Source organism: Suillus discolor, assembly GCF_016758755.1.
Source record: "Suillus discolor strain FC423 chromosome Unknown F5147scaffold_82, whole genome shotgun sequence".
Taxonomy (NCBI): Eukaryota; Fungi; Basidiomycota; class Agaricomycetes; order Boletales; family Suillaceae; genus Suillus; species Suillus discolor.
This window is the reverse complement of record NW_024541329.1, coordinates 1,026-27,436: the sequence shown is the minus strand read 5'-3', so window position 1 is coordinate 27,436 and position 26,411 is coordinate 1,026. Positions and strand designations below refer to the sequence as shown.

Sequence of the window (26,411 nt, the reverse complement as noted above, 5' to 3'; positions counted from 1 at the left end):
CTTCCACCAACAATCCGTTAGCAGAATCATCCCAGGTCCATGCTCCATCGTCGATGCAAATGCCTTCTCTGATGCTAGCTCAGGCATGGGAATCACAATTTGGGTCAATGGGTGGTGGCGCGCATGGCATCTCGTCCCAGGATGGAAGGCAGACACCCGCGACATTGGCTGGGCCAAAGCCATTGGCTTCAAGTTCCTCATCCTCAGCATCATCCAAAACTCCCAACCCCGCCCTTTCCCTTGCTTCAAGGTTTACGGAGACAACCGAGGAGTTGTGGAAGGCTGGTGGAAGGGTCGCAGCCTCAACCATCCCACCAATGCTGTCTTCAAGCGCATTCACAGTGCCGCTGAATCCGCTGCCTGCATCATCCTCACATGCTGAAGGTACAACAATTCAGATGGTGAGTCTGAACAATGTTGGGTCTTGCAGAACCTAGCTGCTATTCGACCCTAAAGGGTTTCTGGACCAGGCTCAAGGCTCAGAGGAGAGGAAATATGATAGGAACTTGCTGAATTCTCAGACTCATACTGGTAACTGGTGAAAAGGTAACTTGATTATGTAAGCTACAAAAGTGCAAACATAACACTAAGGTAAAAACAGTCTCTGCAAGCCCAGCCAGAAATGAATCCCTACAATGCTATGTCCCTAGCGCTCTTAACCCCGCTGATATGACAAACGGTCGTGTGCGACTAGGATGATCTAAACAGCGACAACCACGACAGTGGTACCGAGTGCTGAGAGTCGTCGGCCTTTACAGACAAGCAAAGGTTGCGTACTCAAACATAGCTCGTGGTGGTTAACGAGGGGTTACACTGAGATGATAGCAGGGTTTACAGACAGTGAGAGGCGTCACTGAAGGTACGAGTCGATGTCGAGCAGGTAGCTTTAGCGGGACAAGGAGTTCAAGGGTAAACCTAGTAAGATTAAAGTAAGGAACGTCTACTTTAATCTTCGACCTTATATAAGGCTACTCTTCGTATCTAAGCTCAGCCTAAAGCTGGGTTCTAATCTGCTTATCTACATGAGTCAGAGATAGCGTCCATGAGGCGGGCTTCTATCGTAGATAGGGTCCATGCGGTACCCTTCTATCAGTACATGAGGCAGCGCGAGGCTTGCCTTCTATCTTCTATCAGTCCATGAGGCAACACAAGGCTTGCCTTCTATCTTGATAACATTAATAGGTCTTCTAGACCTATGTCGTCATGTATCGTCACGTGCGGTCCAGACCGCTTATCTAAGCCGGCAGTTGCCGCTTATCGTCTATCGTCATCTATCGTCATCTATCATCATCTGTCGTCACAGAGCTAGTGAGGCTCCGGTATCGTCTATAGAGCTGGTGAGGCTCTGGTGTCGTCTATAGCCGTGCGGGTGGCAGAGGGCTCTCTGCTGGCGGGGGACTCATGCCATGTTACTGTAACACCCGCAGATGATGCATCACGAGGGAAATACCCTCACCGCTCCCTTTACTGCCCCCCATTCCTATCCCTTCCTGCATCCGGGACTTCATTGTCGACTTTGACGCCCCTCTTCATGCAAATGAGTGCAGAGCGCTGTCCAAGTCAGTCTCGGTTCTCGGTTCCCCAAAAACCTGTTCCAGACTTGACGACACCAACTGTGCCCTTGAGAACTGGATTCTCGAACGGCAAGGAGAGGAGCTCTATCAAGCGTCGGAAATATAGTAGGTTCCCTATGGCTACCTCTACCTTAGACGTCCCGCGACTCACGCTGACAATCTCTTAGCTTACCCTGCTGACCTCAGTCCACTACCTTCCTCTCTGCATCCCCACTGTCCTGCCAAACAATGCCTTCGCTTATGGCTCCCGCTCACAGCTCGTCCCAAACCAAACACCTTAACCGCAAGTGACATGGCACGCATCCAAGACGTGATGTGCCACGCCTGAGCCAATAGCACCCACAAATCCTACGGCTCGGGTCTCCTTGTCTTCCATGTCTACTGTGACGCCCGCGCAATCCCAGAATCAGACCGTGCCCCAGCATCCTCCATCCTCATTTCTGCATTCATCACCTTCGCAGCCGGTTCATACTCTGGTAAGACCATCGCGAATTACATTTTCGGCGTGCGAGCATGGCACATCCTCCATGGTGTGGAATGGTCCCTAGACAACGTTCAAATTGACATGCTACTGAAAGCCTCAGAGAACCTCACTCCACACTCCTCGAAGCGCAAGAAGCGCCGTCCGTACACTGTCGACTTCCTATGTTCACTATGCGACCATCTTAACTTAGAATCACCTCTTGATGCTGCTGTGTTTAGCTGCCTCACAGCAGCATTTTATTGTACTGCACGGGTCGGAGAATTCACGATTCCCTCCCTTTCGTCGTTCGACCCAGACTCCCACGTCAAGCCATCAGACATGCGGATCGAACGCGACCACAACAACCTCGTAATGAGGGTTTTCCACATCCCAAAGACGAAAACCTCCAGAGAAGGGGAAGATGTTTCGTTTGCTCGTCAGATGGGGCCATCAGACCCTGAAGAAGCTCTACTCAATCACCTTAGAATTAACAACCCTTTGCCCGGAAGTGCACTGTTTTCGTACCGCTTCAAAAATGGCCACAGGCCCTTAACAAAACAGAAATTCATAGGTCGGTTAGCATAAGCAGCCAGAGCTGCCGGTTCAGATCCGCTTCAAGGCCATGGCATCCGCATTGGCTTGACACTCGAGTACCTGCTGCGAAACATTCCATTCGAGGTCATGAAGACAAAAGGACACTGGGCCAGCGACACGTTCCAATTGTACCTCCGCAAGCACGCTCAAATAATGGCACCATACATGCAAGCTGTTCCATCTCTGCACGAAGACTTTCTCCGCTTCTCAATGCCAAGGATGCACTAAACGTTGACCAAAGCCGTGAGTCCTTCCCTCCTCCTACCACACTGGGGATCTTCGGCTTCGCTGCAATGTGTCGTCGGGGACTCCTAAATTCTCGGGGGATTCGCAGCTCACCTCTTGTTGGGCAGATCCTCATTCGGGGCCGGATAGCGCTTCGCGCTCTCACCCGTTGTCTTAGTCCATCATCCCTACGCTCCTGTAAACTCTGCATGAGGATAGAATTCAAATTTATCTAACATAAGTTCCCCACAAATGGTGTCAAGAGCATCATCCAAAGATATTGCATTAACTATTGTAACTATCAGTACACCAGCCTTTAAATTAAATGTGCCTTTAATTTAACATTTAATTTAATATTTGACATTCTCCAAGACAGAATATAATCATAGCTGACCCTAACTAACCTCTAACTAACTCTAACTAACTACTAGCTAACTACTAGCTACTAACCACTAACTTCTAACCTCTAACTAACCAAGAAAACCTCTAACATCTAACCCCCAACCTCTAACTAAAATTAATAGTTATTATTATACATGTGTCTTGTAATTACAATTGTAATGCATTATTCCCACAGGATGTTGTGCAGGCTGGATGATGTACACTATATGGAATTGGACAAGTGTTGTGGTATTTGCGATGCTGTGGGGTGAGCTTTGCACCTGAGAGACCTCAGTGATATTGGAATGACTAAGATATCCTGCAAGTCATCATCATCACTTGGTTGCATGCCATGTATCGACGAGACAGAAAGATACTGATATTTCTCATTGTCACCTTCCTGGCGATCAACACTTATGATGGAGTGAATGTCGTACTGATGACGATGCATACTTCAGGAGGTACACTTAATCATGGATGAAACTGAACATGCATAGGGCTCATTGATGGATACCAGAGGAACTCATTCTCTCCGGCACCTACCAGTGCACGATTGGTTATACAGGAGATACCCTAGTTCTCAATCCTGTTACTTAAATACTCTACATATTTTGGGAGGTCCTCACACTATGTCTCGCAGTCTGGATTGCGGTAAAACTAGGGCTGCACACCGTCACCATAATAGACGGTTTGTATGGTGACTGTCGACGGATACGGTTGCCATACCGGCGGGTCTGCAAAGGGAGGCAGACAGGTACGGTGTACGGCCAAGCCGTACACTGTACAAACTGTCTTCCATATGGCTGTCAACGGTACCTTTATGGCTTATACGGTCGGAACAGGGTGCCGGTTTACCCGGTAGCTTCTTGCCCTGAACCGCCATGCCCTGCACCACCAACGACAATGACAGCGATGAGTCTGATGGCTTTCTGCATGTGCTTTACACTAATGGAAGCATCACTGTCAGTATGTTTGTTACAATATTTACTGAAACTTTCCTAGTTACTACTTGTTTTTTGTATCCTAAGCTCGCCTTTCTGCCCACAATGTCCTCACCTGCCAACGAGCCACAATTCCAGACTGTCCTCGGTCATGGGCACCGTGTCAAAAATACTGCATGCCTGACTGAGAGTATCATGGCGGAATTGGAAGGTAGTCAAGATGTTCCTGCTGCGAAGTCCAAGCCACGGAGAAGCAAGAAGTCAAAAACCACCCAGAATCGCTTCAATGGTCTTACCGTTGAGGGTGACTTGGATGATGAAGGGGGTGACTATACTAGTCCTTCAAGCTCGCAGTCAGATACTAGTACATCAGACTCTGATCAAGAAAGTGATGTCATCGAAATCACAAATGAAGAGGTAAGTTCAATATGGCTCTAGAACATTATGTGTGCTCAACCTTATGCAAAACAAGATCGCTCACTTGTTACCTTCAAAAACGGTTCCGGAACACCCAAACAGGCACAACAAGCGCAAGCTCTTGGCCAAAAGGTCGACTCAGACCACTCAGGCACCCACCAACAGTGGGGTTTCAGCCGCTATCACTACAGCAGCTATACAAGATAGTCTCATTGAAGAAGATGTCATACCTGCTGTCCTCACTGCCAAGGTATAGTCATTTGCTGTCCCGTAGAGTTCATTACTTACGATATCATCAGGCTGCCAAGCAGAACCCAATATATTATTTCTATGAGGTTGTACAGCTGAATGCTGTGGGTCAGGCTGGTGACGCAGGAGACAAACACTATAAGTGTGATTTGGGTAATCAAAAGGTCCTCACCATCACACGGGCAATGAAAAGCAGTCTGAATGGTAAGTAGTATCATCACTAGCATATGTTTTGGCTAATACAATATAACTATTAGGTTTGATTGGGCATCTTAAGACACATTTTCCACCTATGTATCAGTTATACCTAGTCATGAAGTCTCGTGGGACACCTCCAACTGAAGACGAGCTCAAATTAGCACAAGGTGACAAAGTTCTCGATCTGGACACAGCAGCAGCATACTTGATGCAACTCGAGCAAGTGTCTGCAAATATTGTCGATGCCTTCAATAAGCAAGTCAACAAAGTGTTCGGAGACTGGAGCCAAGAAAAATTCGAAGACCTGCTTGCAAAATGGCTCATCGCATGTGATCAACCATTTGAAGAGGTTGAAAAACCAGAGTTCAAAGCATTTGTAGAGTACACTCACTGAGGTTCACTCCATATTCCTGGACGAATGGCAATCAAGCGACGTATCATAAAGATGGGTGATGAGACTATTGAAGGAATCAAAAACATGATTCAGGTAGGTTGAATCATTCAAAAAAGCATTCGCGTTTCTCATATATTAACAGGAACTCGAGGCAAAAGTAAGCCTTTCTCTCGATGCGTGGACCTCAAGCAACCAATTTGTGTTCCTTGCAATTGTCATGCATTATGTGACTAACGACTGGCAGTTGGGTATGTTCGTCCTATTATTTTGTGTACCTAGCATCTCAATTTCAACCAGAGGAGCTTTTGATCGATTTTCGTGAAATTATTGGTGAACACAGCAGTGTAAATCTTGCTGAAGCTGTTTGGAATACACTTGAACTTTATGGGCTCAAAGATTGGGTACAAAGCAGCATGTTACACGATTTATTCACTCATTCTGATATTGTAGATCATGGGTGTTGTATGTGATAATGCTACAAACAATGATACCCTGCTCGAATCTTTTGAAAACCGATGCGCTGCCAAAGGAATCAATTTCTCACACAAGAAAGCACGCATCCGTTGCTTACCCCATATTGTACACCTATCAGCAATGCAACTTCTTGAGGGTATTGGTGCTATCAAGCCAGATTCGAGGTGTGGAGAGTCTGCATACCAGGACTCGGTTACTGCTCCCAGCTGTTGACAAGGTAAACAATGAGACATTCAAAATCAATGAACACATCGCTAACAAATGAATCCTTTCATCCAACAGCTTCGAAAGATCATTTGTTCTGTTCAGTCAAGCCCACAGCGATGCAAGGCATGGCTTGCAGAGGTGACAATGTCACTCAAGAAAACAGAGAATGCTCTCAATCAAGTGGCACTCATGCTTATTCTGGACGTCAAGACTCGCTGGTCTTCAATGCATCAGATGCTTCATAAGTACAGTCTTATAATTTGTGATTGAGTGTCAATCAAATTTGCAGGCCATGCATTGGATTTTCGAAAAGCTATCAACGACTTTGTGGCGAAGACGCATGAACTATGCCAATATGAACTTTCTGATGACGATTGGCAGTCGATTGAACTAGTAACAGGGTGGCTGAAGGCATTCCGGTCAGCTACTACTCAAATGTCAACGACCAAGCACCCAATGCTCTCTTCGGCCCATGCTATATTTCGAGGTCTCGAGGAATCACTTCGGGATGATCTCGCGAACCTTCCAGATTCAGCACCAGTGAAAATATGACTGGCATTGATCAATGCACATCGGAAGCTCAGCGACTACTTTTTCAAGATCAATGATTCACTGTACTATGTCTGGGCATCAAGTAAGTTTTGTACTACAATTTGTATTTCTAGTTTGATAGCTAATCTAGTTCAAGTACTCGATCCCCGCATCACTTATGAAGGTCTCTGTGACGACTGCACTGCCGATGATGAAAGTACACGGTTGCAAATTGACTTGCTGAAGAACGACCTACATGCCCTATATAAAGCTGACTATATCGCTACATCCGTTGCACAGGACTGCACACCATCTACCAGCACAGGCCGCCATGCAGATGTGTCAGATGGCAGAATGTCCCCATCAAAGGTGAACTTTACAGCAAGGTATAAGAAGCAGTCGAATCTGTCAGTGGACGAATTCAAGGAGTATCTGAAGCTTCCACAAGAGGACTTTGACCTTTGCGACCCCATTCAATGGTGGGCAGGTCGCCAAGCACAATTTCCGAACCTCTCTCGACTTGCACGTGATATCCTTTCAATACCTGGTGAGTACTTACCACCACACCCTGGCAGGAGTATCCATACTCTTTGGCCATAGTAACAGTACTGTTTTTGATACTCAGTGGGGATTCCCAAGTGCTTCTTTATTGATACATAACTGGGGAGTGCTAGTATAGTTTTCAGCCCACATATCGGGCAAAGATCTCACTGTTCCCTGTCCCTGAATCATTTTCAGGCCTTCTGTCCATCAAATCATCCATCAAATACTTCCATTAGGTAAACACAGAGAGTTGTAAAAACATGCATTTGCTTGGCTCCCATGTCCGCTATGCCACTGGGAATAGTTAGGTACTAGTTTATTGCATTAATAGCTCAATATACAACATGTAAATCAAATAATAATAACAAAAAACATGAAAATCACGGGAAAAAAACATATCCCGCGAAGCATTAGGTAGCGAGCAGATGTTGACATGGCTCGAATGTGTGGATGATGCCAGAAGGCACGAGAATGAGAGGAGTAGTCAAGTTCAAGCGCCCAATGCATATGGTCCAGTTCACACACCAATTAGCCCATGCAGTCCATGCAGGAAATATGTTGAATGCCCACACTCAACAGGCTCGGCAACAGCTCCAGGCTCAGCAACAACTCCAGGAGCAAATGCTGGAGGTCCAATGTGTCGAGGTTCACCATCAAATGGTGCAGGAACAACACTTCCAGGCTCAAGTACGGCTCCAGGAGTGAATGGTGCAAGCACAATGCACCAAGGCAGAGATGAGCAGCAATTAGGGAGGCAGAGCGCATGGCTAAAGCTGAGATGGGCGGACATACCATGTACATGGCTCCCCAACTCCCACTCCCACTCCCACCGCACAAGCATTGAATTCATCCGAAGTTGTAATTCTGCAAAAGTTAGTGTTACAAGCAAAACATTAAAACTGTTTGAAAAGCTGCAGGACTTGTAAGTTTGAGTGAATAAAAAAGGCCACACTAACGCACATTCATTGTCAATTGATTTGTAATGGTGTCCATGGCTCAAGTTTTATATAAAGGATGTGTACATGATGTGATTGAGGAGAGTCCTAGTCAAGACTGAGCCAAATATTGGTTGAATAAGACGTCAACACACATCGACACAGCCACCGCTTCAGGACAGATATTTTGTACTTCAAAAAAATCAATATATATTGCTATACTAGTGCTGGGACATCAAAACAAAACTATACATGAGCGGATAGATGTAAGGGTATACATAAGCAAGCAGTGGAACAGTGGATGCAGAAGGTGTGGTCCTGAATGTATGATGCACTGAGCAATGCACACTTAAGTTGAGCTTAGACAATTGGTCATGGACGACTTACTTTTTCACGGAAAGCGGGACTGCAAGAATGTAGAAAACTGACGAATCTTCTTGACCACCGTGAAGCCCTTCTACAGCGTATACAGTGTTTGCAGTACCCTGTCCATGCGAACGTGCAATGAGTGTGCATAGGCACCTTTGTAGGTCCAGCTCCCACTCACCATTAGGACAGAAAAAAGGATGAAGCATAATGTATGCCGTCGCTAGGGAGAGCACCGGAAGTACGCGAAGTGTACAATGCTGGTCATGGAGAGGGAGGTCCACCCCTGCCAACAATGGAGGACAGAACACTGACCCCTTCGAATGTGGTGAGTGTATGTATATAGAAAAGGAGCAAGAGAGAAGAGGACATATACCTGAGGGAAGCAGACAACTGCTGTAGGGCGAGGAAGGGTGCCCTGACAAGGTGGCCAGGCGTCAAGTGGTAGTGAGAGGGAGTGATGGGAAAGGCCGTAAATGGCAAGAGCTGAGAATTCCGAACCAAGGTACACAAAGGCACATCACTGATAGCGTAAGCCGGCGGTACATCCTAAATAAGCAGTGAGAAGCGCTATTCTCAAAAGAAGTGTGCAATGGGGGGAACAAGGATCCTGAGAAGCTCCCTGGCAATAGTATTGATATAGAGAAGCCTGTATGCATACTATTGTGAGTAGTTATGTCATGGCTCGGCTCGGCCCAGCTCGGGCTCGGCTTTTACCGGCTACATCTGTAGTTTGGCTATACTGGCAAGTTGAACCGCATTGTCCAGCTTGGTTCGACTTGTTAACTGCATGAGTCGGCTATGAGCCATTTATCCAGAAACATTGACTCAAGCCAGTTCAAGTTGGCTACAGTTGGCTTTAGTCACGTGAGAGTTAAACAACCCTGCACACTGTGTGCAGTGGGCACCATGCAGTGTGCCCTACCGTCAAATCTCTCCCTGTAACATTGAGTCCTCTAGCATGCATAAGGTACCAACTCGAATTGACGGCAGATTCAGGCTGGAAGATATTTTGGGGTCAGGTTCATATGGTACGTTCGATAATCAATGGATTCACATTCAAGTTTTCAATATATATTACTAGCTGTTGTATACCGTGCAAAAAATTTCCTCAATGATGATATTGTCGCTATCAAACTTGAACCAGTCACTAATAATTCATCTTCTCTGGAGCACGAACACCAAATTCTCAAGCAACTCGAAGGTGGAGTTGGGATTCCCCGTGCCATTTGGTTTGGCAGGGAGTCAATGCATCACGCCTTGGCTCTCGACCTCCTTGGGCCATCGTTGCATGAGCTCTTCATTGCATGTAACCACAAATTTAGTCTTCAAACCATTCTTAACTTAGGAGACCAGCTGGTATTTTTGTTCAAATTTGTTGTGGGCCACTGCAGTTACTAACTTGTTTTCCAGCTGTCGTGTCTCGAGTACATTCATTTACATGACTATGTTCATGGTGATATGAAACCGCAGAACATTTTGATGGACAGTTCAAGGCAAACTGCCTATATTATCGACTTCGGTATCACGAAAAGATACCGGAATACTGCAACCAAATCCCACATCCTATTTCGTCGAGGTCGACATCTCACAGGCACCCCCACCTTTGCCTCAATCAACAATCACTTGGGATTGGAGCCGGGTCGCCATGACGATCTTGAATCACTCGCTTATATGTTAATCTATTTATTACGTGGCTCCCTTCCATGGCTACATGGTGACCAAGAGAGGCTTTCCAGCTCCTGGATACTCGAGTGTAAAGTAGATACCACCATCACTGATTTATGTGATGGAATTCCTACTGCGTTCGCAAATATTCTTGTCTACTCACGCTCTCTCTCGTTCTCAGAGGATCCTGATTACGATCATCTTCGTTCTTTGCTTCACCATCTTCGCACCACAGGGCCTGCACCAGCTGCTTACTCCCTGGATTTTGATTATCCCATAGCACCTTCCCCTCAACGTCCTCAAGCCTCTGAATCAGTGCTATGTCTGCCAAAGGCAACACCTCTTCGCAGATCAACTCGTCTGTAAGTAATTTCATGTATCCTTACACACAGCACTCACGACCTCATTGCTTTCAAGCTTACATTCACGCAATGATACCCTAATGCCTGCACCTCCCACCTTGTGTCAGATAAAGACAAGAGTTGTATAGTTATTTTTCTTTTTTCTGTACTACGTCTGTGCATGCTGGACATTGTTTAATAGTATCTACGTATATAATATATATTGCACATGGTCTGTGTGCATATGCTGTGTAATTCCCGGATATTGATTCCCACGCTTTGATCTGCCCTCTCATCAGTACACCACAGTGATGACCACCCCAATTTCGCCCAATCTTTTCTCTTTGATCATTCTGCGGCTACAACTGTATGGACTGATCTTACCCAGGACCCAACCCTCATGTTCTCCTCATGGAGATCCCCACCTACATTCAAGAACTGGTCACTGGTCTGGCTGATACAGTAAGGACGGCTATGGAGAGTTCCTAAACAAAACATGTATGTATGTCCTCATGAGTATCACCATTAATTATCACAAGTACGACTGTATGAACTGATCTTGCCCAGGACTCAACCCTCGCATTCTCACGGAGATCCCCACCTACATTCAAGAACTGTTACGTCGACTGTAGGTCGGCGTGTGCGAACTAGGATGAGTCTTCTCAGCGACGACTCGAGTGAGTCTACTGAAGCTGAGCGTGGTCTAGCTTAGACGGAACGTCCAAGGTTCCTCCGGCGATCTCGGTAAGACGGTGCTCGTCGAGATGCAGGGCTAGCGGATACGTGCAAAGTCGTATGGGAGCGGCTTTGAAGTGCGGTCTCACACAAGGAAGCTGGTTAGGCTTAGATGAGCAAGTTCTGTGGTAGAACCTAGTAGATTAAAGTGAAGTATAATCTACAACAATGTGCCTACTTATACATAGTGTATGTAGGTGTTCAAGCTCAGTCTGTAATCTATAGTATATCGTACATCTAAGATAACCAGACATGAGTTTTAGATAGAGTGCATGAGGCTTAACCTCTGATCATACATGCTGCGCCAAGGGCAGCTGCGCATAGGCACAGGAAGCGCCAAGCGCTCCGGGTCTTCATACATGAGGCGCCAAGGGCGCTCCGGATCTTCATGAAGCGACATGCTGTATACATGCGCTAATCTAGGGTGTCCATGAGGCGTACAGCCTCCATGGAACAGGTACAAGGCTGTCTAGGCCAGGGGCGGGGTCATAGCATCAGGCGGGGTCATAGCGCCATGAGGCGGAGTCGTAGCGGTCCAGACCGCTGTCTTTCTAGGCGCAGGCGGCGCACCGCCGCGCGGGGAATCTAGCAGAGCGGGGGCAGGTGTAGGGAGAGCTGGGGCTCTAGTAGGTGTTACAGATCCCTGTAACAAGAACTGGTCACTGCGATTTGGCCAATACAGTAGGGATTGGTTGTGATGCTATGCAGAGTCATTAAGCAACATGTATGTATGTCCTCATTTCTTCCATTTTTGATCTCGATCATACCATGCACCCAGCATTCAACACTATATTCCCAGTTTTCGAAATGGCTGGATTTAAGGCATACATTCACGCATGTCTTGCAAACTGGAGAGTCTTGGCATGCACTGCAAGTCCTCCTCATACTCACTGCATTCTCACCAAAGCATGCTATTTTGTACGTTCCAGACACAGGTGTTTTGTCCCTTACATCACAACGGCTGATGCTAGCAGCTATATGAACTCAAGGTTATATCAATGCCGTCTAAACACACCAGGTAGTATCACTATTAAATATCACAAGTATGACTGTATGAACTGATCTCACCCAGGATTCAACCCTCACATTCTCCTCATGGAGATCCCCACCTACATCCAAGAACCGGTCACTGTGATCTGACCGATACAGTAGGGTCAAGTTGTGATGCTATGGAGAGTCGCTAAGCAAAATGTATGTGTATGTCCTTTTCATTATGTATCACCATCAATCATCGTGTTTAGACCCTGCAACGCAGGTGATTCCATGCCATCGTACACATCGGTATTTTCCTGGGGAGACCCAGGACAAAGGTATATATACTACATAGGCAAGTCTCTCGTTCTATCTCCAGCACTACTGCTACTAACATGAACCGTCGTGGCCGTCGTCGACAAAACACTAAAATTCCCCAGGTTGAAGCTGCTCCTGAGCCTGTCGCCCCTGCTCCTGCTGCTCTCCCTCCTGCTGCTCCCACTCCCATTCCTGTCATTCCTGCTGCTGCTGCAACTACCACTGCAGCTGCTGCAATTGCTACTGCTCTTCACCGCCCTAGGAGACAACAGAAGCTTCCCCAGAGATTTAGGCAGGACGACACAGCTACTCATCTGGACGATGGCGAGTGTTACGCTGACCGTCGGTCGGTGTGTGCGAACTAGGATAGGTCTTCTCAGTGACGACTCGAGTGAGTCTACTGAAGCTGAGGGTGGTTCTCGGCTTGACAGAACGTCAAAGGTTCCTCTGGTGATCTTGGTAAGACGGCGCTCGTCGAGATACAGGGCTAGCGGATACGTGCTAAGTCGTAAGGGAGCGACTTAGAAGTGCGGTCTTATGCAAGAAAGCTGAGAGGCTTAGTTGAACAAGTTCTGGGATGAACCTAGTAGATTAAAGTAAAGTCCAAGTACAATAATCTGTCTACTTATAGGGTCTAACTACAAGTGTTCAAGCTCAGTCTGTAATCTATAGTATATCTAGGATCTATGATAACAAGACATGAGGTTCAGATAAGTACATGAGGCTTAACCTCTGATCAAGCATGCAGCGCCAAGTGCGACTGTGCATAGGTACAGGAAGCGCCAAGAGCGCTCCGGATCTTCATGAAGCGACATGCGGTATGCATGCGCTGATCTAGGGTGACCATGAGGCGTACAGCCTCCATGGATCAGGTACAAGGCCGTCTAGGCCAGGGGCGGTGTCATAGCGCCAGGGGCGGTGTCACAGCGGTCCAGACCGCTGTCTTTCTAGGCGCGGGCGGCGCACCGCCGTGCGGGGAGTCTAGCAGAGCGGGGGCAGGCATAGGCAGAGCTGAGGCTCCTGTAGGTGTTACAGATGCCTGTAACAGCGAGTGGATCGACCTCAATAATGTCAGCAGCGGTGAAGACGAAGATGACCCACCTGAAGTCATAGTCAATGCCCACACACACCCGAGCCCACTACAGACAACGACTAGTACTCTCCTCACCGATCCCTTTGCCACGAGAAAAAGAGGCCTTAAGTCTACTTCTGATGTCCAGTGTTTCTTAGGAAGAACTCAGACACTGGCGAGCGCATTTGCATTCCATGCGAGTAAGTAACATATCTGGGGGTCTTTTATGTTCTTCCTCACCACCTTTACCAGGAATGAAAATAAGATCGCCTCATCCTGTCCCCTAACTATTTACAGTTCATCTACAAGCAATACCCCCCTTTGTTCCCACATATATAAAGTCCATATCGAACTCTACCTCCAGGAATCCGAGAAGCAGCAATGGCCAATCGGCATACATCTGTTACGGTATACTTATTCCCCTAACTTTTCCTTTGTTACCAGACAGTGGTCCTTTGTTATATCTGCTACTGAGCGTCCGATTACTTTCCAGACCCTTACTCATATTATCGCCAAGCTCACCTTCCGTTCCAGTAACCGTCACCATGCATAGCTGTTATCTCTTATCAAGCGGGCTGTCCGCCTTCTATCTTGATACGCCATTTACAAGCTCCGCTTGAACACTCGCTATATAGACACATAGCGTACCACTTGTATTCTTCACTTTAATCTACTGGGTTCTACCTGGAACATAGTCCTTTAGCAAGGTCCCCAACCTTTCTATCTAAGAACCATTATTCTAAGGGAGTCGCCGATACTCGCCTTAGCCAGAAACCTTTGACCTCTCAATTGAGAGAAGAACCACGTCTGTCTCGCTGAATCTCAGTCCACTCGGACTTAGACAGCTCGACATATCCCAGTCGTAACAAAAGATTAAAGTCCCATCATAGACGCCGCCACCTGCAACGTCATCAGACATCACGACTTCGTTAACTCCTTTGATCGGAGCTCTGAACCTAGGCACGCTACCGCCTATACCACCGTTGAACGCAATGACAACCACTACCAAAGAAGTAGAAATCAAGATCGGTTCTCCCCCCGAATTCGATGGAGACCGCGACGAATCGCACAGGTTCATGTTGAACTGTAATGCGTACTTAGACATCAACGACAAGATCTACGACAGTGATAAGAAGAGAGTAATCTTCGCACTCTCGTTCATGACCAAGGGCAATGCAGCTGCTTGGAAAGAAGATTTTATGGAGACTGCTCAGAACTCCAAAAGAAAGAATACTGCCGGAAACCTCATCGGATACGGCACCTGGGACGACTTCAAAGTCGCATTCAAAGAGGCCTTCGGAGCTATAGACCCGGCTGGAACAGCCATGGCTAAAGTCCGAGCCCTTGGAATGAAAGGAGACCTCCACACGTACATCTCCAATTATCGCCTCCTAGCCCACAAAGCAGGGATAACTGAGAACGTCACCAAAGTAGAGTTCTTCTGCGAAGGTCTTGATGTAGGACTTCGCAACAACCTCTACCACACCGGAGAAAGTCTAGATGACTTCGAAACCGTCATCGCTACATGCATCAACCTGGACAATGCCTTCCAAAGGTTGAAAGCAATACAGAAGCGAGAAAACCCTGCCCACTACCACCAGAAAAAGAAGAAGTACGGTGATTGCCACTTCACTCCTCGCAGGAACGACGCTATGGAAGTAGACCGACTCTCCGAGTCCGAAGTAAAGAGGCACCTAAAAGAAGGACGCTGCTTCAACTGCCACCAGACAGGTCATCGAGCAAACGACACTACGTTCCACCCAAGAGAAGATAAAAAGAAAATACCCATCCGCAGAAAAGTGGAAAAAGAGGAGAGCAGTGATGAGGAAGAAGAAGTCAACCGACGCTTCGTGGAAATGGATTTTTAAAACAGAAGACTGTATCAATGTCAGAACCTTCTGTCCCTATACGACTTGTACAATCACTTGGAAATAAGAAGGAACTCCACGTTCCCGCTACTATCATCTCAACCAAGCGTATGAAAACCATCGACACCTCAATGGTCGTTGACTCTGGAGCGAGTGGAACCTTCATCAGTGAAGCGTTCTGCAAACTACATGGGATCAGGACCCATAAACTCTCGAAACCTTTTTCGGTCACAACCGCTGACGGATCAGACGCAAAAGGAGGACTAATATCCCGCTATTGCATCCTCACTGTCAAAATCGACGAACAAACCATGATAGGGAAATTCAACATAACCAAACTTGCGAAGAAAGATAAAATTTTGCTCAGATTCCCCTGGTTAAAAGCACTAAATCCAACAATCAACTGGATGAATAAAGAACTGTCTCTTCCATCGAACGAGCGATCGCTTCAGCTTGAGGAGAAGATTGATCAATCCAGAAAACGGCGTGGCCTTTCCCCGCTATTTTCCTCTCATGCAACTCCGATTGAAAAGGAAACGTCTCACGAGTGGAAGAATTCTAAATTGAAGAAAATCTCCGCAACGCCTGTTTACCCTCGAGCTTCCGTGGAGGAAATTACTGACGAAGAACTCCCCCGCCTTGTACCGGATCAAGATGAACCGGACTATGATACCAAGGAAGACGTATGGTCGGAAAATTATGCACCACCGGTCGTCGACCCCTCCCTCTATCCCTTGAACGACGAAGACGTCTTAATCAAATACTCCCCGGATGGTTCCCAAGTCAGAGTAATCTCCGACATTTCTTTCGACACCCCTCTTACGAGGGATGGTACCTCTAAGCAAGAACAAAGTTACTCGAAAACTAGCAATAAAGCTCAAGAATTTGCCGTTGCCGGAGAGAAAGAAAAGATGAAGAAAACTTTCGAAGAACTCGTCCCACCCAAACTACCCCCGGAACGACCTGGTATAGATCATCGGATTGATCTGAAACCCGGATTCTTGCCACGAACATCCAAAATCTACCCGCTGTCAGGAAAGGAGAGAGAAGCAGTGAAAACATTTATCAAAGAGAACACAGAGAAAGGATTCATTATACCCTCAAAGTCCCCACAAGCCAGTGGATTCTTCTTTGTAGGAAAGAAGAGCGGCGAACTTCGCCCCTGCCAGGACTACTGATACCTTAATGACTGGACCGTGCGCAACCAATACCCGCTTCCTCTCCCAAAAACCCTCATTGAACGACTCTACAAAGCTCAGTATTTCACCAAAATCGATATACGTTCTGGTTATAACAACATCAGAATTCATCCCGAGGACAGATGGAAAGCCGCTTTCACAACCGAGGAAGGCCTGTTCGAACCAACTGTCATGTTCTTCGGACTAACAAACTCCCCTGCCACTTTTCAGTCCTACATGAATAATCGCTTCCAGAATGAGATAAATGAAGGATGGATCGTCATATACATGGATGATCTACTCATCTTTTCCTCGGATCTCACGGAACATCGCGAACGAACCAAAAGAGTATTAGAGGTTCTTCATAGGGAACAGCTGTTCGTAAAACCGGAAAAGTGTACTTTCGACGCAAAAGAAGTGGAGTACCTCGGGATGGTTATTCGCCCAGGAGAAGTAGCCATGGAACACGCCAAGGTTGACGGAATAAAAGACTGGCTGACCCCGACCTCCGTAAAAGATGTTCATTCTTTCCTTGGATTCTGCAACTTTTACAGAGCATTCATATCTCATTACTCCGACATCGCCCGGCCACTTATCAATCTCACTCGAAAAGATCAAACCTTCGCTTGGACTCCCGAATCTCAGGACTCCTTCGATAAACTCAAGCACTGTTTCACGACAAAGCCTGTGCTACGAAACCCTGACCCTACGCGCCAGTTTGCCCTTGCCACAGACACTTCCCTTGTAGCGACTGGAGCAGTACTTCTCCAGACGGATGAAAACGGCGTTTATCATCCTTGCGAATACATTTCGCAATCCTTCAACCCCGCCGAACGGAACTATGAGATCTTTGACTGCGAACTACTTGCTATTATTCGCGCTCTCAATGAATGGTGTCATTATTTGGAAGGGAATCCTCATCCCATCCTTGTCTTCACTGACCATTTGAACCTCCTCTACTTCTCGAAAGCACAGAAACTTTCTCGTAGACAAGCATGTTGGCAGCTCGTTCTGTCCAATTATGACTTAGAATTACACCACGTCCCCGGGACTAAACTCGCAGCACCTGACGCGCTTTCCCGACAGCCGGATCACGGTCTAGGCGACCATGACAATGAAGATCGCGTGCTCCTCCCCGACTCCATGTTCATACGGCTGCTCGACGATGAGCTTTCCACTGCCATCGCCACGAACTCTCTAGACGACCCGGTTTTCTCCACCGCCAGCGACGCCCTGGACAGGCTTTGTTTGCCGCCAATGAAATCAGCACTCTCTGACTGGAAAATCTCTGACGGGGTGCTATATTATAAAGCTCGCGCCTACGTCCTGCCTTCGCACCGATCAGCGGTGTTGCTTCGGCACTACGACCACCCTACGGCCGGTCATCCCGGTCAGTTTAAAACTGAAGAACTCGTCAAACGCGACTATTGGTGGCCCGCCATGGGCACCTTCATTCGCTCCTACGTCGCTGGGTGTGCCCTCTGTCAGCAGATGAAGGCTGACACTCACCCCGTTACTCCCCCCCTTGTTCCCATCCCCTCCTCCGCCACACGCCCCTTTTCTCAGGTCTCTGTTGACCTAGTCACCGACCTGCCCGTCTCCAACGGTTTTGACTCCCTCATGGTCGTGGTAGACCATGGCCTTACGAAGGGGGTGATTATTTCTCCTTGTAACAAAAACATCTCTTCCGAAGGAGTGGCTAAACTATTTTTCAAAAACGTGTTCAAACGTTTCGGACTTCACGAGAAAGTAATCTCGGACCGAGGTCCCCAATTCATCTCGAAGTTCTCAAGAGAATTAGCACGCCTTCTAGGATACCAAATCGCCGCCTCCACGGTGTACCACCCACAGACTGATGGACAGACGGAACGACTCAATCAAGAAATAGAAACATATCTCAGGATATACTGCAGGAGTAATCCTTACGAATGGTCGGATCACCTACCTCTCGCTGAATTTGTGCACAATCATCGGAAACACGAAGCAAGGAACGCATCCCTGTTCTTCCTCATGATGGGATATGAACCTCGCGGTATTCCCCATGTGTTATCATCGTCTGATACACCTGCCGTAGAAGAAAGAGTCCGTGCCCTGCAGAAGATCAGGGAAGAAGCTATTTCTTGTCACAATATCGCTATGCAGCGAATGGCAGAAAGAACGCATAAAAAGAAGTACCTGCCATGGAAGATAGGAGATAAGGTCTGGCTATCCGCAGCTAATCTCATGACCACTCTCCCATCTAGGAAGCTTGCGCCCAAACGACACGGGCCGTTCCCCATAACCGCAGTCTTATCACCAATCACGTTCACGTTGAAACTTCCTGAACAGTGGAAAGTCCACCCCACGTTCCACGCTTCCGAACTATCCTCCTATCAGGAGACGGAAATCCACGGACCGAACTACGAAGAACCACCGCCAGATATAGTCAATCAGACAGAAGAATACGAAGTCGAAGCCATCCTAAGTCAAAAAGGCACGGGTAAACGAAGATGCTATCTCATATCCTGGAAAGGATACTCTTCCGGAAGCAACGAATGGATTCCAGCGGAGAATATGGAAAATGCCGTAGACCTCCTCACCGCCTATAAGAAGAGGCACAAGTTGAACTAAGCCGACCAGTTCCCACTTCACAAACAAACATGTCTTCCCAACAGATCCCCTCTCCCACTGAATCCAAAGCCTCCACCACTAGCCTCAGCGATTCCCCCTTTGCTGACAACGTTGTCAGTATCGAGGATGACATCATTGTCGAAACCACTATCCTCTCCATAGCCCATGCCCTCGAAATCGAAAACTACCTTAACTCCCAGCCAGCAGTCCCTGTTACAAGTAACATCGGTCACGTGGCCCCCCTATCATTTTCCCTTCATCCTCGCCCTCACCATCGACCGGCTCGTCCTCCTTTACCGACTTTCCGTTGACCGGATCCTTGGGACCGTTCCCGTCCCTCGCATCGCCCGCCTCTATGCACGTGTACGCACGTTCCTCCTCTGATTCGACCACCAATGTGGTCCCGCACCTGTGACTCGGTCTGACTCGTGCCACCAATGTGGGTTTCCTCTTTCTGTTCCCTCTGACTGCGGATTCCCGCACGTTGTATTCTTACCGTTGGTCCGTTCCAACGTTTCTCGGTCTCATTCCGCATTCGACCACCCATCCACTAATCCGGCTCTGTTGCCAACGCACCTATACCATTCTCGTATCCCCTTTACCCTTACCTACTGTGCGGTAGCCTTGCCCTTAACCCTCTCCACTTAGTATAAGTAGTCGGTCACCTTGTACTAGATTCTCTAACTTGAATCTACTCAATCTTCCCTGGAACATACTTCTCTCTGAAGCCCCCTCAGCTTCAGTCTCTAGTATCTTTTCTTAGTCGCTCATCGCGACTAAGTCTACCTCGATCGACCTCATCGTCCGGACAAGACAGTCCTGACCTTGAGTGACTTCTAAGACATCCGTCTACGAAGTCACGTGACACGCGCGTACTGTGATCGCTGCCGACTCGTCGTCGCCAGTCTCACTTGCTATACCGGATCCTTCCGGTTACGTCACGAACGTTAGCGGACGACGCCCCTCTTAGGGCTCCGCCTAACAGATCTATTTGAGTGCGTAACAAAAGATTCAAGTTACACCTCGAAGCCCCGCCATCCGCGCGGCCCCCCATTGATCAACAGACACCACGACTACCTGGATCAGGAAGTACCCTTGGGAACGCGACCCCAACACTCCTGACTCCGAAACCGAAGAATCAGAAGCAGACCACACGTCCTCTGACGAGTTTCCCGACGAACATCCGTACGGCAACCTCAACTCGAACCCCAGAACAAGAATGTCTGGAGGCCCCACCCAACTACGACGACGACCAAGCCTGAGATCAAGGCTGGATCGCCCCAGAATTTCGAAGGCAGCATCGATGATGCTGCGAGATGGCTCTACTCTGTGGAGACCTACTTCCTAATCAACCCGACGATCTACAACACCGACCAAGTCAAAGTCGCTGTTGCCCTCCAATATATGACTGGAGGAGACGCACGCATCTGGGCGGACAACTTCTACCAGGAAGCCTTTTCAAAGACGCCGGCGGACTTCGGCACCTTCAAGGACTTCAAGACCCAGTTCAATGCCTCCTTCCAGGCCATCGACCGACAGACCGAGGCCATGACCAAGATCCAATGCCTCGTACAGACTGGGGACGTCACGCCCTACATCGCAGCCTTCAAAACCTACGCCGTCACTGCTAGCATCAAGCAGGAGATCACGCTCATCCATTTCTTTGAGCGAGGTTTAAAGGCTGGCCTTCGCACCGCTATCTATGCAAAGGAGACCGTCCCCACCACCATCGACAAATGGTACGCTTCAGCCACACAGCTTGAGTCCAACTACAAGCATGGCAAGGCAATTACTGCCAACAATTGACCACTGCGTCCCACGGGTAACCGGCACGTCCCCAGGCCTCAGGTTCAGCACCGTGACCCTAACGCCATGGACGTGGATCGTACCCTCACACCGAAGGAGAAGCAAGACTGCTTCGACCAAGGCCTTTGCTTCAAATGCCAGAAGAAAGGCCACCGAGTGAACGACTCCCGGTTCCACCCGAAGGTGCGCCGAGGAGACAAGAACGACGAAGAAGACACTGGCAAGAAGCCAAGCAAGTCTGGCGTCCGCCAGCTTGACGAGTCTTCTGATGAGGAAGACCTGGGGGTCAACCGAGTCAACCAGAAGGATTTTTAAAACGAGGAATTGTCGAACGGTCAATTTCCTCTATCTGCGCATTGTATACTAAAGCTGTTGGGAAATCCAACGAGTTTCGTGTCCCGGTGACACTATTCTCTTCTTGCAGTGCCAAAACCGTTTCAACGACCGCGATCATCGACTCTGGGGCAGGTGGGACCTTCATTAGCTATGACTTTGTCAAGCGAAATGGGATCCGAACCCACCTACTCAAGAAACCCTTCCGGATCACTACGGTAGATGGGAGCCAGTCCTTGGCAGGGCAGGTTACCCACTACTGCATGCTATTCATTCGTCTCGACAAGAGACTTATGTATGGAAAGTTCAACATAACGAAACTTTCCAAGCATGACGATATACTTTTTGGAAAACCTTGGCTTAGCGCCATGACTCCAGAAATCGACTGGAAGGCGAACACGAGCTCCCTGCCTGCGACCAAGCGGTCAAAGGAGGTGGAGAAAGATCTCAATGCAAGCCGTACTCGAAGAACTCGACGAGGAGGATTTTACTCCCCTCAAACGACTCCCCGAAGGCACTCAACATTGCCTTGAGGAAATCAAGAAGCGCAAGAGACGCGCCAAGAAAAAATCGGCACCACAAACGGAGCCTTTCGAAGATATCAACTTCGACACCATGGACGATGTCTGGGTCGGACAGACCCAACCAGCGGATGAAGTTAAGGATGTTTCCACCTATCCTCTCGCTGACGACAAAATTTTAGTGGAATATGCTCCCGACGGAACCTCCGTCCGGATCATCGAGAACGTCATGTTTGACTTCCCTCTCACCCTCGACGGAACCTCCGAAAAAGAGGTCCGAAAAGCCCTGCGAAAACAGGCGAAACCCCTCCGGAACCTGTGGATCCTTGCTAGCCAGCAGGAATACACGAAGACCTCCAACAAGGCTCAAGAATTTGCCATGGAGGACGCGCAAGAGAAAAAGAAGAAATCATTTGAAGAACTGGTACCTTCCCATCTTCATGATTTCGCTGACATCTTTGCGAAAGATGGTCTCAACAAGCTCCCTCCCTCACGACCGGGGGTTGACCACAGAATCGAAATGAAGGAAGGCTTCATCCCGAAGTCTTCCAGAGCATATCCGCTCTCCCCGAAGGAAACCGACGCAGTCAAGGCCTTTTTGGACGAACATCTCGCCAAAGACTTCATCCAGCCCTCGAAGTCTCCTCAAGCTGCTGGATTCTTCTTTGTCGGCAAGAAAGACGGTTCCCTGCGACCTTGTCAAGACTATCGGTACATCAACGAATGGACAATCAAGAACGCGTACCCACTCCCTTTGATCCCACCCTTGCTTGCGAAACTCAACAAGGCTCAGTGTTACGCACTCAAATAGATCTGTTAGGCGGAGCCCTAAGAGGGGTGTCGTCCACTAACGTTCGTGACGTAACCGGAAGGATCCAGTATAGCAAGTGAGACTGGCGATGACGAGTCGGCAGCGATCACAGTACGCGCGTGTCACGTGACTTTGTAGACGGATGTCTGTGAAGTCACTCAAGGTAAGGACAGTCTTGTCCGTATGATGAGGTCGATCGAGGTAGACTTAGTCGCGATGAGCGACTAAGAAAAGATAATAGAGACTGAAGCTGAGGGGGCTTCAGAGGGAAGTATGTTCCAGGGAAGATTGAGTAGATTCAAGTTAGAGAATCTAGTACAGGGTGACCGACTACTTATACTAAGTGGAGAGGGTTAAGGGCAAGGCTACCACGCAGTAGGTAAGGGTAAAGGGGATACAAGAATGGTATAGGTGCGTTGGCAACATAGCCGGATTAGTGATGGATGGTCGAATGTGGAATGAGACCGAGAAACGTTGGAACGAACCAACGGTAAGAATACAACGTGCGGGAATCCGCAGTCAGGGGAAACAGAAAGAGGAAAGCCACATTGGTGGCATGAGTCAGACCGAGTCATAGGTGCGGGACCACATTGGTGGTCGAATCAATGGAGGAACATGCGTGCACGTGCATAGAGGCGGGCGATGCGAGGGATGGGAATGGTCCCGAGGATCCGGTCAACGGAGAGTCGGTAAAGGAGGACGAGCCGGTAGGTGGTGAGGGCGAGGATGAGGGGAAAATGAAAGGGGGGCCACATGACCGATGTTACTTGTAACACTCAGTGGTTCACAAAGGTCGACGTACGCTCAGGATACAACAATATCCTGATACACCCTGACGACAGGTGGAAAGCCGCGTTCTCCACCTCATATGGGCTCTTCGAGCCCAAGGTAATGTTCTTTGGACTGTGCAACTCTCCTGCGACTTTCCAAGCTTACATGAACCAGACGTTTGCAGAAGAACTGAACGAAGGATGGTTAATCGTCTATATGGACGACATCCTCATCTTTTCAGATAACCTGGACGAACACCGACAACGGACACGTCGTGTGTTGGACAAACTCCGTAAGGAGTCCCTGTTCCTCAAACCCGAGAAATGCACCTTCGACTCCCAAGAAGTCGAATATCTCGGTATGATCATCCGACCAGGACAGGTCGCCATGGACCCCGCCAAGCTGAAAGGTATCAGCGAATGGCAGCAACCCTCGTCTGTCAAGGACGTACGATCCTTCCTCGGGTTCTGCAATTTCTACCGGCACTTCATCCCCCACTACTCTGACATCGCACGACCTCTTCTGGATCTCACCAAGAAGGAAGTCCCCTTCGCATGGTCAGACTCAACCGAAGCGTCCTTCCAGCATCTGAAGACGCTCTTCACCACGGAACCGGTTCTGCGGAACCCCGACTCTTCGCGTCAGTTTGCGCTTGCAACTGATGCATCCCTCTTCGCGACCGGAGCAGTACTTGCTCCAGACAGATAGCAACGGGGATTACCACCCCTGTGGCTACCTTCTCCAGTCTCTGAATGCGGCGGAACGCAACTACGAGATCTACGATCGGGAACTCCTCGCCATCATTCGTGCCCTCCAAGCCTGGAGGCACTTCTTGGAAGGGAACTGCCCACCCGGTCATTGTGTTCATGGATCACAAGAACCTGATCTACTTCCGCTCTGCTCAGCGACTCACCCGACGTCAGGCCTGGTGGCACCTTATGCTCACCAATTTCGACCTGGAACTTCATCATGTTCCCGGTACGAAGCTCGCTGCACCAGACGCCTTGTCCCGTCGGCCGGACCATGACCAGTCTGGCCATGATAACGAAGATCGCATCCTCCTCCCGGACACCCTCTTCACCCGTCTCATCGACACAGAGCTCGCTGACGAATTCCAGCGGCTCTCTGATGACCCCTCCGACCAGACTGTGAAAACAGCTCTGGATGCTCTCTCCGGGGTGTGCGCACCCCCCATGAAATCTGCACTCTCTGATTGGAGGTTCACCGATGGTGTCCTCTTCTACAAGGACCGTGCTTACGTCCCTCCCGACCTCCGGCATCGGGTGCTCGCGCTGCACCACGATCATCCCACCTCGGGTCATCCCGGCCGTTCTGTCACTGAATGGAACGTCAAGAAGGCTTACTGGTGGCCCGGCATGGGCTCCTTTATTCGAAAATACGTGGATGGCTGTGCCATGTGCCAGCAAATGAAGGTTAACACCCACCCGACGACTCCCCCCCTGACCCCCATACCCTCGACTTCCCTCCGGCCCTTCTCTCAGGTCTCTGTCGACCTGATCACCGACCTCCCGGAGAGCGCCGGCTACGATTCCGTCATGGTCGTGGTAGACCATGGGCTTACGAAGGGGGTAATTCTCTGCCCTTGCAGAAAAACCATCACGGCAGAAGGTGTAGCTGAACTTTTCTTCAAGAAAGTGTTCATGCGCTTTGGACTCTACGACAAGATCATCTCGGACCGAGGCCCCCAATTCGCCTCGAAGCTAGCAAAGAGCTAGGACGACTCCTCGACTACCAAGTCGCACTCTCCACCGCCTATCACCCTCAGACGGATGGCCAGACCGAACGGCTCAACCAAGAGCTAGAAACCTACCTCCGGATCTACTGCCGGACAACCCCCTCCGAATGGGCAAAGCACTTGCCTATGGCCGAGTTTGTCCACAACTCCCGAAGACACTCTGCCAGGAACGCCTCCCCCTTCTTCCTGATGATGGGATACGAGCCACGAGGCATTCCCCATCTCTTCCCCGACTCTACCCTACCGACCGCCGAAGAACGTGTCAAATCCCTTGCCAAGATCCGCGAGGAAGCCCTCGCATGCCACAGCCTTGCACAGCAGCGCATGGCTGATCGTTCCTTTGGCCAGCGTTACAAGCCATGGAACGTTGGTGATAAAGTTTGGCTATCTGCCACGAATCTGATCACCGGGTTCCCTTCTCGGAAACTCGCCCCGAAACGCTATGGACCCTTCCCAATCCAGAAGGTCCTCTCCCCCATCACGTTCCAGCTCAAGTTGCCTGACAGCTGGCGTATCCACCCCACGTTCCATGCCTCGGAACTTTCCTCCTATCAGGAGACGGACGTGCATGGCCCGAATTTCACCGAACCTCCCCCTGACCTGATCGACGGGGAGGAACACTACGAAGTGGAAGCTATCCTCCAACACAAGGGTACCGGTGCGCGCCGCCGATACCTCGTGTCATGGGTAGGCTACCCACCCTCCGAACGAACGTGGCTCCCCGAAAAGGAGTTGAAGTCCGCAGCGGAGCTGCTGAAGGCGTATAAGAAGCGACTCAAGATCGCTTCAATCGCCATCAACTGTTGATCTGCTACCACCATAGCTCCTCTACAAGAACGACACCGCAACCACAGAACCCAGCGATTCCACACCAGAGCTCACTACTCCACCTCCCCCGCGACAAACCCTTGCCATCAGACCCCCGAATATTTCCATCGACAACAGATCCGGAACCGACACTGTTCCACCAAACCCCTCGACAAGCATCGACCAGTCACCCAAGAATTCACCTACGCCAACACCCAAGGAAAGCCCCTCAAATATGTCGGCTTCAGCATCGTCGCTTTCCTCTCCCCTTTCCGCTTCCTCTCCTGCATCTGTATACGGCCCGACCCAGACACCCCGACAACCGCCTGGCCTTGAAAGGCCAGCCTTCACC

General features: G+C 49.1%; 3 protein-coding genes across 3 annotated transcripts; all 3 read left to right on the top strand.

Moving 5' to 3' along the window:
• Positions 1-9,453: 9,453 nt before the first annotated feature.
• F5147DRAFT_779160 (kinase-like protein) lies at positions 9,454-10,526 on the top strand (the record flags this gene model as incomplete). The annotated part of the gene is made up of 3 exons (XM_041442252.1): positions 9,454-9,523; positions 9,577-9,851; positions 9,906-10,526. 3 exons carry the CDS (start codon positions 9,454-9,456, stop codon positions 10,524-10,526), a joined length of 966 nt encoding a protein of 321 aa, XP_041287327.1.
• A 2,077-nt stretch (positions 10,527-12,603) lies between these two features.
• Positions 12,604-13,017, top strand: F5147DRAFT_779159 (uncharacterized protein; the record flags this gene model as incomplete). Its single annotated transcript, XM_041442251.1, has 2 exons — positions 12,604-12,876; positions 12,958-13,017. 2 exons carry the CDS (start codon positions 12,604-12,606, stop codon positions 13,015-13,017), a joined length of 333 nt encoding a protein of 110 aa, XP_041287326.1.
• Positions 13,018-13,389: 372 nt separating this feature from the next.
• On the top strand, positions 13,390-13,885 carry F5147DRAFT_779158 (uncharacterized protein; the record flags this gene model as incomplete). The annotated part of the gene is made up of 2 exons (XM_041442250.1): positions 13,390-13,798; positions 13,851-13,885. The coding sequence occupies 2 exons, from the start codon at positions 13,390-13,392 to the stop codon at positions 13,883-13,885; spliced, it is 444 nt and encodes a 147-aa protein (XP_041287325.1).
• Positions 13,886-26,411: the final 12,526 nt, after the last annotated feature.